This window comes from Coturnix japonica, unplaced genomic scaffold (assembly GCF_054131305.1).
Source record: "Coturnix japonica strain WE unplaced genomic scaffold, WE-NBRP24 Scf054, whole genome shotgun sequence".
Classification (NCBI taxonomy): Eukaryota; Metazoa; Chordata; class Aves; order Galliformes; family Phasianidae; genus Coturnix; species Coturnix japonica.
Genome location: NW_028188957.1, coordinates 977,499 through 990,037, shown reverse-complemented (window position 1 = coordinate 990,037; position 12,539 = coordinate 977,499). Strand labels below are relative to the sequence as shown.

General features: G+C 59.4%; 1 protein-coding gene across 4 annotated transcripts in view; it reads left to right on the top strand.

The window, feature by feature from the left end:
• The window catches only part of HSF1 (heat shock transcription factor 1), a 79,253-nt gene extending 71,544 nt beyond the window's left edge, over positions 1–7,709 (top strand). For 2 of the 4 annotated variants that reach the window (XM_085533137.1, XM_085533134.1), the window contains 3 exons: positions 2,103–2,172; positions 4,163–5,665; positions 5,786–7,709. In XM_085533137.1, coding sequence (XP_085389263.1) covers positions 2,103–2,172; positions 4,163–4,368 — 276 coding nt within the window. In that variant the 3' untranslated portion in view covers positions 4,369–5,665; positions 5,786–7,709. The remainder of the gene's footprint in view (positions 1–2,102; positions 2,173–4,162; positions 5,666–5,785) is intronic. The other 2 variants (XM_085533135.1, XM_085533136.1) reach the window with 2 other exon arrangements.
• The last annotated feature ends 4,830 nt before the right edge of the window (positions 7,710–12,539 follow it).

Below are 12,539 nucleotides of genomic sequence, written 5' to 3'. Positions count from 1 at the left end.
AACGTGGAGTGATGGGGATGCAACAATGCAGGGGCAGGTTGCAGTGCTAGAGGCAGGTTGCAGCAATGCAAGGACAGGTTGCAGCAATGCGGGGGCAGGTTGCAGCAATGCAGGGGCAGGTTGCAGTGGCACAGGGGCATGTTGCAGTGCTAGAGGCAGGTTGCAGTAATGCAAGGGCAGGTTGCAGCAATGGAGGGGCATGTTGCAGTGCAAGAGGCAGGTTGCAGCAGTAAGGGGCAGGTTGCAGTGTTAGAGGCAGGTTGCAGCAGTAAGGGGCAGGTTGCAGTGCAGAGGCAGGTTGCAGCAGTAAGGGGCAGGTTGCAGTGCAGAGGCAGGTTGCAATGGTGCATGGACAGGTTGCAGCAATGCAGAGGCAGGTTGCAGTACTAGAGGCAGGTTGCAGCAATGCAGGGGCAAGTTGCAGTGCAAGAGGCAGGTTGCAGCAATGCAGGGCAGGTGGGATCCGTGCAGGGGCAGGTTGCAGTGGTGCAGGGGCAGGTTGCAGTGCAGAGGCAGGTTGCAATGGTGCATGGGCAGGTTGCAGCAATGGAGGCTCAGGTTGCAGCAATGGAGGGGCAAGTTGCAGTGCTAGAGGCGGACTGCAGTAATGCAAGGGCAGGTTGCAGCAATGCAGGGGCAGGTTGCAGTGCTAGAAGCAGGTTGCAGCAATGCAGGGGCAAGTTGCAGTGCAAGAGGCAGGTTACAGCAATGCAGGGCAGGTAGGATCAGTGCAGGGGCGGGTTGCAGTGGTGCAGGGGCAGGTTGCAGTGCTAGAGGCAGGTTGCAATGGTGCATGGTCAGGTTGCAGTGCAGAGGCAGGTTGCAATGGTGCATGGGCAGGTTGCAGTAATGGAGGCTCAGGTTGCAGCAATGGAGGGGCAAGTTGCAGTGCTAGAGGCGGATTGCAGTAATGCAAGGGCAGGTTGTAGCAATGCAGGGGCAAGTTGCAGTGCAAGAGGCAGGTTACAGCAATGCAGGGCAGGTGGGATCAGTGCAGGGGCAGGTTGCAGTGGTGCGTGGTCAGGTTGCAGTGCTAGAGGCAGGTTGCAATGGTGCGTGGGCAGGTTGCAGCAATGGAGGGTCAGATTGCAGCAATGGAGGGGCAAGTTGCAGTGCTAGAGGCGGATTGCAGTAATGCAAGGGCAGGTTGCAGCAATGCAGGGTCAGGTTGCAGCAATGCAAGGACAGGTTGCAGCAATGCCAGGGCTGGTTGCAATGCTAGAGGCAGGTTGCAGCAATGGAGGGTCAGGTTGCAGTGTTAGAGGCGGGTTGCAGCAGTAGGGGGCAGGTTGCAGTGCTAGAGGCAGGTTGCAATGGTGCATGGACAGGTTGCAGCAATGCAGAGGCAGGTTGCAGTACTAGAGGCAGGTTGCAGCAATGCAGGGGCAAGTTGCAGTGCAAGAGGCAGGTTGCAGCAATGCAGGGCAGGTGGGATCCGTGCAGGGGCAGGTTGCAGTGGTGCAGGGGCAGGTTGCAGTGCAGAGGCAGGTTGCAATGGTGCGTGGGCAGGTTGCAGCAATGGAGGCTCAGGTTGCAGCAATGGGGGGGCAAGTTGCAGTGCTAGAGGCGGATTGCAGTAATGCAAGGGCAGGTTGCAGCAATGCAGGGGCAGGTTGCAGTGCTAGAAGCAGGTTGCGGCAATGCAGGGGCAAGTTGCAGTGCAAGAGGCAGGTTACAGCAATGCAGGGCAGGTGGGATCAGTGCAGGGGCAGGTTGCAGTGGTGCAGGGGCAGGTTGGAGTGCTAGAGGCAGGTTGCAGTGATGCAGGGTCAGCTTGCAGGAATGCAGGGATAGCTTGCAACAGTGCATGGTCATCTTGCAGCACTGCATGGTCAGCTTGCAGCAGTGCATGGTCAGCTTGCAGCAGTGCATGGTCAGCTTGCAGCAGTGCAGGGTCAGCTTGCAGCATGGCATGGTCAGCTTGCAGCAATGCAGGGTCAGCTTGCAGCATTGCACGGTCAGCTTGCAGCAATGCAGGGTCAGCTTGCAGCAGTGCATGATCATCCTTCTTTGCACACACGGAAGCCGTTGCTCGGAGGCTCCATCCCGGATGCAGCTGCAGTTCTGCATGGAGCCCTGAGCGCCCGCTGCTCTCCCTGCAGATCCAGGACCTGCTCTCATCGCAGGAGCAGCAGAAGCCGTCGGAGGCCGATACCGGTGCAGCAGACGCAGGTAAGCAGTGCTGCAGTACTGCAGACCTGTGGTGCTGCAGTGCTGCAGTACTGCAGTGGTGTGATGCTGTGGTGCTACAGTGCTGCATTGCTGTGGTGCTGCATTGCTGTGGTGCTCCATTGCTGTGGTGCTGTGGTGCTGCAGGGATGCAGTGCTGTGGTGCTGCATTGCTGTGGTGCTGCATTGCTGCGGTGCTGCAGCTCTGCTCACAGAGAGCTTTGGATGCATAAATGTTGCATCCCAGCACCCACTGGGACGGCCTTCCCTTCCTGCAAGGGCAGCCAGAGAGAGCTCCAGCCCTGCTGCCCTGCTCCCATCCCCCATGGCATCCCCATGGCATCCCCATGGCATCCCCACATCCCCACCACCCCCCCATAGCATCCCCACCCCCCATAGCATCCCCTCCCCTCCATGGCTTCCCCACCCCCCCCCCATAGCATCCCCATCCCCCATGGCATCCTCTCTCCCCCATGGCATCCCTAGCCCCCCATGGCACCCCCATCCCCCATGGCATCCCCACCCATCCCCCATGCCATCCCCTTCTCCCCATGGCATCCCCACCCCCCCCATGGCATCCCCCCCCATATGTCATCCCCTTCTCCCCATGGCATCCTCACCTCCCCACGGCATTCCTGACTCTCCGTATCAATCCCAATCTTCCCATTAAATCCCCACCTCCCCATGGCATTCCCAGTTCCCACTAATGTTCCCACCTCCCCACAGCATTCCTGGCACTCCTCATCATCCCCATGTCCCCTCATCATCCCCATGTCCCCACATCATCCACACCTCCCCACATCTTCCCCCCCCCACCCCATGGCCTTCCCAGCACTATCCCCACCTCTCCGTGGTATTCCCACCTCCCCATCCCATCCCATCCCATCCCATCCTCACCTCCCTATCCCATCCCATCCCATCCCCACCTGCCCACCCCATCCCATCCCTACCCCCCCTCATCATCCCCACCTCCCTATCCCATCCCCAGCTCCCCATACCGACCCCACCTCCCCACATCATCCCCACGTCCCCATCCCATCCCATCCCATCCCATCCCATCCCATCCCATCCCCACCTCTCCATCCCAACACCACCGCCCCACATCATCCCCACCTCCCCATCCTAACCCCACCTCCCCATCCTATACCCGGTTCCCCATCCCATCCTCACCTCCCCATCCCATCCCATCCCATCCCCTCCTGCCCACCCCATCCCATCCCTACCCCCCTCATCATCCCCACCTCCGCATCCCATCCCCAGCTCCCCATACCAACCCCACTTCCCTACATCCATCCCCACGTCCCCATACTGACCCCACCTCCCCACATCATCCCCACATCCCCATCCCATCCCATCCCCACCTCCCCATCCCATCCCTACCCTCCCTCATCATCCCCACCTCCGCATCCCATCTCCACCTCCCCATCTCATGCTCACCCCCCTGTCCCATTAATCACCACCTCCCCATCCCATCCCCAGCTCCCTACATTCATCCCCACGTCCCCATCCCATCCCCACCTCCCCATCCCAACCCCACCTCCCCACATCGTCCCCACCTCCCCATCCCATCCCCACCTCTCCAAATCATCCCCACCTCCCCATCCCATCCCCAGCTCTCCATCTCATCCTCACCTCCCTATCCCATTAATCCCCAGCTCCCCACCCCATCCCATCCCCACCTCCCCATCCCATTAATTCCCACCTCCCCATCCCAACCCCACGTCCCCACATCATCCCCATGTCCCCATTCCATCCCCATCTCCCCATCCCATTCCCACCTCCCCACATCATCCCCATGTCCCCATCCCATCCCATCCCCACCTCCCCATCCCATCCCCACCTCCTCACATCATCCCCTTGTCCCCATCCCATTCCCATTTCCCCATCCCATCCCCACTGCCCCACATCATCCCCACCTCCCCATCCCATCCCCACGTCCCCATGCCGTCCCCCTCCCCACCCTGACCCCGTCCCACGCGGTGCTGCCTTGCAGGGAAGCAGCTGGTGCACTACACGGCTCAGCCCCTCTTCCTGGTGGACTCGAGCGCGGTGGACGTGGGCAGCGGAGACCTCCCCATCTTCTTTGAGTTGGGGGAGGGCTCCTATTTCACCGACGGGGACGAATATGGCGACGATCCCACCATCTCCCTCTTGTCCGGGACTGAGCAGCCCAAACCCAAAGACCCCGCTGTGTCCTAAGGGAGGAGGAGGAGGAGGAGGAGGAGGAGGAGGAGGACGAAGAGGAAGGATGAGCCCCACAGGGACCTCTGGCTCCCCCGCTTTGCGCAGACATTGGCAGCTCTCGGCACCCTCTGGTTCACGTCCGCTTCTCCCGGCCGCCACCGCCAGGATCTCATTAGTGTGTGCGCTTAACGAGCTGTGGCTCCAGCCGCCTTCCATGGCGGACGGCTCCTCCAGCGCTCAGTGGGGCTGAGTGGGGCTGGAGGACCCACAACCACCCCCGGAGTGGGCAGGGACAGCGCGGCCCCGCCATGCAGACATGGAGCAGCATCACTGCGCCGGGCAGCCGCGGGTCGGGCACTGATGGACTGCACTGAGGGACTGGGAACGGCTGCGCCGGGCAGCGGAGAACCCGGCGTCAATGGGAAGGTGTCCGTGGGATGGTGCTGGTCAATTGGGTATCAATGGGCTGGTGTTGGTCAACTGGGCACCATCAATGGGCTGGTGCTGGTCAACTGGGCATCAATGGGCTGGTGTTGGTCAACTGGGCACCATCAATTGGCTGGTGCTGGTCAATTGGGCATCAATGGGCCAGGTGTCAGTGGGCTGGTGCTGGTCTATTGGGTATCAATGGGCTGGTGTTGGTCAACTGGGCATCATCAGTGGATTGGTGCTGCTCAACTGGGCATCATCAATGGGCTGGTGCTGGTCTACTGGGTGTCAGTGGGATGGTGCTGGTCAGTTGGGCATCAATGGGCTGGTGCTGGTCAACTGGGCATCAATGGGCTGGTGTTGGTCAACTGGGCATCAATGGGCTGGTGTTGGTCAACTGGGCATCAATGGGCTGGTGCTGGTCAGTTGGGCATCAATGGGATGGTGTTGGTCAACTGGGCATCAATGGGATGGTGCTGGTCAACTGGGCATCAATGGGCTGGTGCTGGTCTACTGGGTGTCAGTGGGCTGGTGCTGGTCAAGTGGGCACCATCAATGGGCTGGTGTTGGTTAAATGGGCATCATCAATGGGCTGGTGTTGGTCTACTGGGCATCAATGGGATGGTGCTGGTCAACTGGGCATCAATGGGATGGTGCTGGAGAACTGGGCATCAATGGGCTGAGCATCAGTAGACTGGAAAGAACTGGGCCAGGCTGTGATACGGTGGGCATCAGTGGATGGGGCATCAGTGAGCTGGCACTGGTGAACTGGGCATCCGTGGGACAAGGACTGATGGACCGCAGTGGGACAGGCTTCACTGCCATGGGCATCAATGGGATGGGCATCAGTGGGCCGGGTATCAATGGGATGGGCATCAATGAGGTGGGTATCAATGGGATGGGTATCAACAGAATGAATATCAATGGGATGGGCATCAATGAGGTGGGTATCAATGGGATGGGTATCAACAGAATGAATATCAATGGGATGGGCATCAATGAGGTGGGTATCAATGGGATGGGCATCAGTGGACTGGGCATCAATGGGATGGGCATCAGTGGGATGGGCATCCATGGGATGGATATCAATGGGATGGGCATCAATGGGATGGGTATCAATGGGATGGGTATCAATGGGATGGGCATCCATGGGATGGGTATCAATGGGATGGGCATCAGTGGGATGGGCATCCATGGGATGGGCATCAATGGGATGGGTATCAATGGGATGGGCATTAATGGGATGGGTATCAGTGGGATGGGTATCAATGAGATGGGCATCAATGGGATGAGTATCAATGGGATGGGTATCAATGGGATGGGCATTAATGGGATGGGTATCAGTGGGATGGGTGTCAGTGGGATGGGTATCAGTGGGATGGGTGTCAGTGGGGCAGGTCCTGGTTGGTCAGTGCTGGTGGGCCGGGTCCTGGTTGGTCAATGCCAATGAGTCGGGTCCTAGTTGATCAGTGCTGGTGGGCCAGGTCCAGGTTGGTCAATGCCAGTAGGTCAGGTCCTGGTTGGTGAGTGCTGGTGGGCCGGGTCCTGGTTGGTTGGTACCATGGGCTGGGTCCTGGTTTGTCAATGCCAATGAGTCAGGTCCTGGTTGGTGAGTGCTGGTGGACTAGGTCCTGGTTGGTCAGTGCCAATGGGTCGGGTCCTGGTTGGTTAGTGCTGGTGGGTTGGGTCCTGGTTGGTGATTGCTGGTGGGTTGGGTCCTGGTTGGTCAATGCCAATGAGTCGGGTCCTGGTTGGTCAGTACCATGTGGTGCCCATGGGTTGGGTCCTGGTGGGTCAGTACTGGTGGGCTGGGTCCTGGTTGGTTGGTACCATGGGATGGGTCCTGGTTGGTCATTGCCAATGAGTCGGGTCCTGGTTGGTGAGTGCTGGTGGACTAGGTCCTGGTTGGTCAATGCCAATGGGTCGGGTTCTGGTTGGTTAGTGCTGGTGGGTTGGGTCCTGGTTGGTCAATGCCAATGGGTCGGGTCCTGGTTGGTTAGTGCTGGTGGGTTGGGTCCTGGTTGGTCAATGCCAATGGGTCGGGTCCTGGTTGGTTAGTGCTGGTGGGTTGGGTCCTGGTTGGTCAATGCCAATGGGTCGGGTCCTGGTTGGTCAATGCCAATGGGTCGGGTCCTGGTTGGTGAGTGCTGGTGGACTAGGTCCTGGTTGGTCAATGCCAGTGGGTTGGGTCCTGGTTGGTCAATGCCAATGGGTCGGGTCCTGGTTGGTCAGTGCTGGTGGGTCGGGTCCTGGTTGGTCAATGCCAATGAGTCAGGTCCTGGATGGTGAGTGCTGGTGGACTAGGTCCTGGTTGGTCAATGCCAATGAGTCGGGTCCTGGTTGGTCAGTGCTGGTGGGTTGGGTCCTGGTTGGTCAATACCAATGGGTCGGGTCCTGGTTGGTGAGTGCTGGTGGGTTGGGTCCTGGTTGGTCAATGCCAATGGGTCGGGTCCTGGTTGGTCATTGCCAGTGGGTTGGGTCCTGGTTGGTCAATGCCAATGGGTCAGGTCCTGGTTGGTCAGTGCTGGTGGGTCGGGTCCTGGTTGGTCAGTGCTGGTGGGTTGGGTCCTGGTTGATCAATGCCAATGGGTCGGGTCCTGGTTGGTGAGTGCTGGTGGGTTGGGTCCTGGTTGGTCAATGCCAATGGGTCGGGTCCTGGTTGGTCAGTGCTGGTGGGTTGGGTCCTGGTTGGTCAATGCCAATGGGTCGGGTCCTGGTTGGTGAGTGCTGGTGGGCCGGGTCCTGTTGGGTGCGTACCACGTGGCGATCCCGGCCCCGTTCCCATTCTGTTTCCCCCTGGATTCTGTGTGTTCCCTTTGGACCCTTCAGTTCCGTTCCCGTCGGCTTCGCAGTCGCACCGTGTCCAAGGGGCTGCTGCTGCTGCTGCTTGTTCAGAGTAAAATCGGGTTGGGATTTTTACATGACAACCTGATTCTGTCCACTTTAATATGTCCAATATGGACTAATACTGTCCAGATCAATAGGTCCAAATATGGATTAATAATGTCCAGATCAATAGGTCCAAATATGGATTAATAATGTCCAGATCAATAGGTCCAAATATGGACTAATAGAGCCCACACAAACACAGCGCTGGGCCTTTCATCAGCACACGGAACCAACCTGTACTGCCATAGAACTGACCCGGTACTGCCATAGAACCGACCTGGTACTGCCATAGAACTGACCTGCACTGCCATAGAACTGACCCGGTACTGCCATAGAACCGACCCGGTACTGCCATAGAACCAACCTGGTACTGCCATAGAACTGACCCGGTACTGCCATAGAACCGACCTGGTACTGCCATAGAACCGACCTGGTACTGCCATAGAACTGACCCGGTACTGCCATAGAACTGACCCGGTGCTGCCATAGAACTGACCTGGTACTGCCATAGAACTGACCTGGTACTGCCATAGAACTGACCCGGTACTGCCATAGAACTTACTTGGTACTGCCATAGAACTGACCCGGTACTGCCATAGAACTGACCTGGTACTGCCATAGAACCGACCCAGTACTGCCATAGAACTGACCTGGTACTGCCATAGAACTGACCCAGTACTGCCATAGAACTGACCTGGTTCTGCCATAGAACAGAACTGACCCGGTACTGCCATAGAACCGACCTGGTACTGCCATAGAATTGACCCGGTACTGCCATAGAACTGACCCGGTACTGCCATAGAACCGACCTGGTACTGCCATAGAACTGACCTGGTACTGCCATAGAACCGACCCGGTACTGCCATAGAACCGACCTGGTACTGCCATAGAACTGACCTGGTACTCCAATAGAACCGACCCGGTACTCCAATAGAACCAACCCACACTGCCATAGAACTGACCCACATTGCCATAGAACTGACCTGGTACTGCCATAGAACTGACCCGGTTCTGCCATAGAATAGAACCGACCCGGTTCTGCCATAGAACCGACCCGGTACTGCCATAGAATAGAACCGACCCGGTACTGCCATAGAACCAACCTGGTACTGCCATAGAACTGACCCGGTACTGCCATAGAACTGACCCGGTACTGCCATAGAACCGACCTGGTACTGCCATAGAACTGACCCGGTACTGCCATAGAACTGACCCGGTACTGCCATAGAACCGACCTGGTACTGCCATAGAACTGACCTGGTACTGCCATAGAACCGACCCGGTTCTGCCATAGAAATGACCCGGTGCTGCCATAGAACTTACCCGGTACTGCCATAGAACTGACCTGGTACTGCCATAGAACTGACCCGGTGCTGCCATAGAACCGACCTGGTACTGCCATAGAACCGACCCAGTACTGCCATAGAACCGACCTGGTACTGCCATAGAACTGACCTGGTACTGCCATAGAACCGACCTGGTACTGCCATAGAACTGACCTGGTACTGCCATAGAACCAACCTGGTACTGCCATAGAACTGACCTGGTACTGCCATAGAACTGACCCGGTGCTGCCATAGAACTGACCTGGTACTGCCATAGAACTGACCTGGTACTGCCATAGAACCGACCTGGTACTGCCATAGAACTGACCTGGTACTGCCATAGAACCGACCCGGTACTGCCATAGAACCGACCCACACTGCAGGGGAACCAATCCCACACTGCGATGCCCATCACCCCATTGCTCTGCTGCCCTGGTCCCACACTGACCCCCATCCCTCCATCCATGGGTCCCCATCTCAGTGATCACACTTCGGGGTCCCTCTATGGGGTCCCACTTTGGGGTCCCATTCTGGGTTCCTCACTTTGGGGTCCCACTTTGGGGTCCCACTTTGGGGTCCCACTTTGTTGTCCCATTCTGGGTTCCTCACTTTGGGGTCCCCACTTTGGAGTCCCATTCGGGGTTTCCCACTTTGGTGTCCCGCTTTGGGGTCCCACTTTGGGGTCCCACTTTAGGGTCCCACTTTGGGGTCCCACTTTGGGTTTCCCTCTCTGGGTTCCCTACTTTGGGTGCCCACTCTGGGGTCCCACTCTGGATTTCCCACTTTGGGGTCCCACTTTGGGTTTCCCTCTATGGGGCCCCACTCTGGGTGTCTCACTTTGGGTTCCCACTTTGGGGGTCCCACTTTGGGGTCCCACTTTGGGGTCCCACTTTGGGGTCCCACTCTGGGTTTCCCACTTTGGGGTCCCACTTTGGGGTCCCACTCTGGGGGTCCCTCTATGGGGTCCGACTTTGGGGTCCCCACATTGAGGTATCACTTTGGGGTCCCACTTTGGGGTCCCACTCTGGGTTTCCCACTTTGGGGTCCCACTTTGGGTTTCCCTCTCTGGGGTCCCACTTTAGGGTCCCACTTTGGGTTTCCCTCTCTGGGTTCCCCACTTTGGGTGCCCACTTTGGGGTCCCCACTTTGAGTTCCCACTCTGGGGGTCCCACTTTGGGTTCCCACTTTGGGGGTCCCACTTTGGGGTCCCACTTTGGTGTCCCACTTTGGGGTCCCACTCTGGGTTTCCCACTTTGGGGTCCCACTTTGGGGTCCCACTCTGGGTTTCACGCTTTGGGGTCCCACTCTGGGTTTCCCACTTTGGGGTCCCACTTTGGGTTTCCCTCTCTGGGGTCCCACTTTAGGGTCCCACTTTGGGGTCCCACTTTGGATTTCCCTCTCTGGGTTCCCTACTTTGGGTGCCCACTCTGGGGTCCCACTCTGGATTTCCCACTTTGGGGTCCCACTTTGGGTTTCCCTCTATGGGGTCCCACTCTGGGTGTCTCACTTTGGGTTCCCACTTTGGGGGTCCCACTCTGGGGGTGCAACTTTGGGGTCCCACTTTGGGGGTCCCACTCTGGGTTCCCCACTTTGGGGTTCCCACTTTGAGTTCCCACTCTGGGGGTCCCACATTGGGAACCCATTTTGGGGTCCCACTCTGGATTTCCCACTTTGGGTTTCCCTCTATGGGGCCCCACTCTGGGTGTCTCACTTTGGGGTCCCACTTTGGGGGTCCCACTCTGGGTTCCCCACTTTGGGGTCCCCACTTTGAGTTCCCACTCTGGGGGTCCCACTTTGGGGTCCCACATTGGGATCCCATTTTGTGGTCCCACTCTGGGTTCCCACTCTGGGGGTCCCACTTTGGGTTCCCACTCTGGGGGTCCCACTTTGGGGTCCCACTCTGGGGGTCCCACTTTGGGTTCCCACTCTGGGGGTCTCACTTTGGGGTCCCACTCTGGGTTTCCCACTTTGGGGTCCCACTCTGGGGGTCCCACTTTGAGGTCCCACTTTGGGCTCCCCACTTTGGTGTCCCACATTGAGGTCCCACTATTGGGGTCCCACTTTGGGCTTCCACTCTGGGTTCCCCACTCGAGGTTTTCCCACTTTGGGGTCCCATTTTGGGGGTCCCACTTTGGGGTCTCATCACATGGGGATGGAGACTGTGGAGGAGACATCACATGGGGGTGGGGACAGACCCAGCCCCCCCCACACACACCCCCTCCCCTCCGTGCCCCCACCCCCACCCCCTCCTTTGTGCCCCCCCCCATACCCCCTCCTTTGTGCCCTCCCCCACCCCCTCCTTTGTGCCCCCCACACACCCCCCTCCTTTGTGCCCCCCCCCACCCCCTCCTTTGTGCCCCCCCCCATACCCCCTCCTTTGTGCCCCCCCCACACACCCCCTCCTTTGTGCCCCCCCCACACACCCCCTCCTTTGTGCCCCCCCCCACACACCCCCTCCTTTGTGCCCCCCCCAAACCCCCCCTCCTTTGTGACCCACCCCCTCCTTTGTGTCCCCCCATACCCCCTCCTTTGTGCCCCCCACACACACCCCCTCCTTTGTGCCCCCCCACACACACCCCTTCCTTTGTGCCCCCCCCCACACCCCCTCCTTTGTGCCCCCCCCCACACCCCCTCCTTTGTGCCCCCCCCACACACCCCCTCCTTTGTGCCCCCCCCATACCCCCTCCTTTGTGCCCCCCCCACACACCCTCCTTTGTGCCCCCCCCATACCCCCTCCTTTGTGCCCCCCCCACACACCCTCCTTTGTGCCCCCCCCACACACCCCCTCCTTTGTGCCCCCCACACACACCCCCTCCTTTGTGCCCCCCCCCATACCCCCTCCTTTGTGCCCCCCCCACACCCCCTCCTTTGTGCCCCCCACACACACCCCCTCCTTTGTGCCCCCCCCCACACCCCCTCCTTTGTGCCCCCCCCACACCCCCTCCTTTGTGCCCCCCCCATACCCCCTCCTTTGTGCCCCCACCCCCTCCTTTGTGCCCCCCCCATACCCCCTCCTTTGTGCCCCCACCCCCTCCTTTGTGCCCCCCCCATACCCCCTCCTTTGTGCCCCCCCCACACACCCTCCTTTGTGCCCCCCCCACACACCCCCTCCTTTGTGCCCTCCCACACACACTCCCTCCTTTGTGCCCCCCCCACCCCCTCCTTTGTGCCCCCCCCACACACCCCCTCCTTTGTGCCCCCCCCCATACCCCCTCCTTTGTGCCCCCCCCACACACCCCCTCCTTTGTGCCCCCCCCCACCCCCTCCTTTGTGCCCCCCCCCCACACCCCCTCCTTTGTGCCCTCCCACACACACTCCCTCCTTTGTGCCCCCCCCACCCCCTCCTTTGTGCCCCCCCCACACACCCCCTCCTTTGTGCCCCCCCCATACCCCCTCCTTTGTGCCCCCCCCATACCCCTTCCTTTGTGCCCCCCCCCATACCCCCTCCTTTGTGCCCCCCCCCACACCCCCTCCTTTGTGCCCCCCCCCCCACCCTCTTCCCCTCCGTGCCCCCCCCCCCCCAATTAACACGATGTCTGTGGC